The following is a 1818-nucleotide window of genomic DNA, read 5'->3' as shown; positions in this document are numbered from 1 at the left end:
AGGGCACGGATGGCTTGGGGATAGAAGCTCCTCTTGAGTCTCTCTGTCCTTGCCCGGAAGATGCAGAACCTTCTACCAGATTACTAAAACTTAGTAGCGGCCGCCATTGTTGGAAACTGGAGTTTGGCTGGGCCGCGCTATGAATTCATCCTCAGACTCAGACTAAGCAGGAAGTGGTCAGGGTCACATGATGAGCGAGCGAGTTTACAGGGAGAGTTTATCTTCAGCCTTGCAGCGGTGACTCACCTGCACACCTCTACTGTTAGACGGGGGCGGGGCCAGGGCTGGGGACGAACTGTAACTGACATCTTTTTATGATTCTTTATAATATTCTCATGTTTATCCAGTCAGAGGTCAGGCATCGGGGTTTCAGAAGAAAAACATCGGATCCTCCTCTCTCCCTTCTCTCCTCCTTCAGGTTCATCCTCTGCTCCTCACAGAGAGGGCGGAGACTTGCACTGTGTGGTTGCTTAGATACACGCTCCATGTGACCTCGGCACCTTCTCGTCCCGCCCACAAAGGTAAGGAAGATGAGACGGGTTCAAGCAGCTGCAGAAGACGGAGACAGACGAACAGACAGACAGGAGCATTGAGACACAGACAGACAGGTGGACAGACAGGTGGACAGATGATGGACGCAGACTTTGACTCTTGCGGTGGTAAGAAAAGAAAAAGAAGCGGCGGCGAGTGCTTGTGTGTTTTTCGTGTGAGCGCAGCCGGATTAGAGCGTCTGCTTCATCACATCATGTCACATTATTAATCTCATAATCTGTGTTACCATGGCAACATGGCAGACGACTCCTTAGGTCACCAGGAGCTCAGAGGGTGGAGAGGCTGTAGGTGGATATTACTGTCCGGAGGTCAAAGGTCACAGAGACAGGTGAAAGTATGATCCGTGTCAGGTCACTGAGATGCGTCAGGTTAAATAAAGTTTATCAGCGCGGTCATAGATGATGTCACAGATTAATATTAACCTCCTAAGACCTGAACTCTTCCACGGCAGCATTTTTAATTTCTCTTTGATATTTGGGCTGATTGGGACCCGATCAATGTAAAAACACAAGAAACACCAGATTCATTTTTTTTACCCGATTTTTGTTCCTATGAAAAATAAGAGCCACGTATGAGGACATTCGTTTTAAACTTTGATGGAACAGTGGTAGTATAATGTCCTCGTAAGTGGATATCAGGCCCTTGTAGAGCAAAAATTTGTATTTTGGTCTAAATAACCCAAAATGTGATGTCCACATATGTGGACGCAGGGTCCTAGAAGGTTAAAGTACAAAACATTTTAAATGCTTTTGTTCTATCGGATACTAAATGACTTCATTATGATAGACATAGTAATTGCGTAATAGGAAGAGATTATATATTTATATATATATATATATATATATATATATAAACCAACTATTAATCCAATAATAAAAATTAGAAATTGAAAAGAAAAAAAAAATGTGCTCGTCAACAGAAAAAATCTAAACATTTCCAAATTTCACAATTAAACAGCTGATTTCCAAAATAATTTTTAAATTGTGAGATTTGAAATCCTGATTCCTCTCCTCCTTTCCAGTTCCATTTCTCTTCCTAAATCTTTCCCAAAGCTTTTCCAGTTATGGGATTAGCTTGTGCATTCAGCCTTTCTGCGACACTTTAAGCTCTTGTAGAAAAAAACCAAACTAGTCGTGCAGTGAAACGTGCAGGGTGATGCGACTGTGTCTACAGAGAGCATCTGTTGGAACGGCTCCAGGTTAGAGCCATTGCTCCCACACCTTGGTGCTGGTTCCAGGGGCGGGTCTAGAGAATATCGTTCTTTTT

At 43.4% G+C, this 1818-nt stretch overlaps 1 protein-coding gene across 1 annotated transcript in view; it reads left to right on the top strand.

Annotated features, from left to right (window-relative positions):
- Window positions 1-1818, top strand: part of dab2ipa (DAB2 interacting protein a) — a 41392-nt gene that overhangs the window by 7774 nt on the left and 31800 nt on the right. The window contains exon 4 of the mRNA XM_005947763.3: window positions 419-659. Within this exon, the coding sequence (XP_005947825.1) occupies window positions 419-659 (241 nt within the window). The remainder of the gene's footprint in view (window positions 1-418; window positions 660-1818) is intronic.

Source organism: Haplochromis burtoni, unplaced genomic scaffold, assembly GCF_018398535.1.
Source record: "Haplochromis burtoni strain Fernald_Lab_line unplaced genomic scaffold, NCSU_Asbu1 Contig_541, whole genome shotgun sequence".
Classification (NCBI taxonomy): domain Eukaryota; kingdom Metazoa; phylum Chordata; class Actinopteri; order Cichliformes; family Cichlidae; genus Haplochromis; species Haplochromis burtoni.
This window is presented reverse-complemented; position numbering and strand designations above follow the sequence as displayed.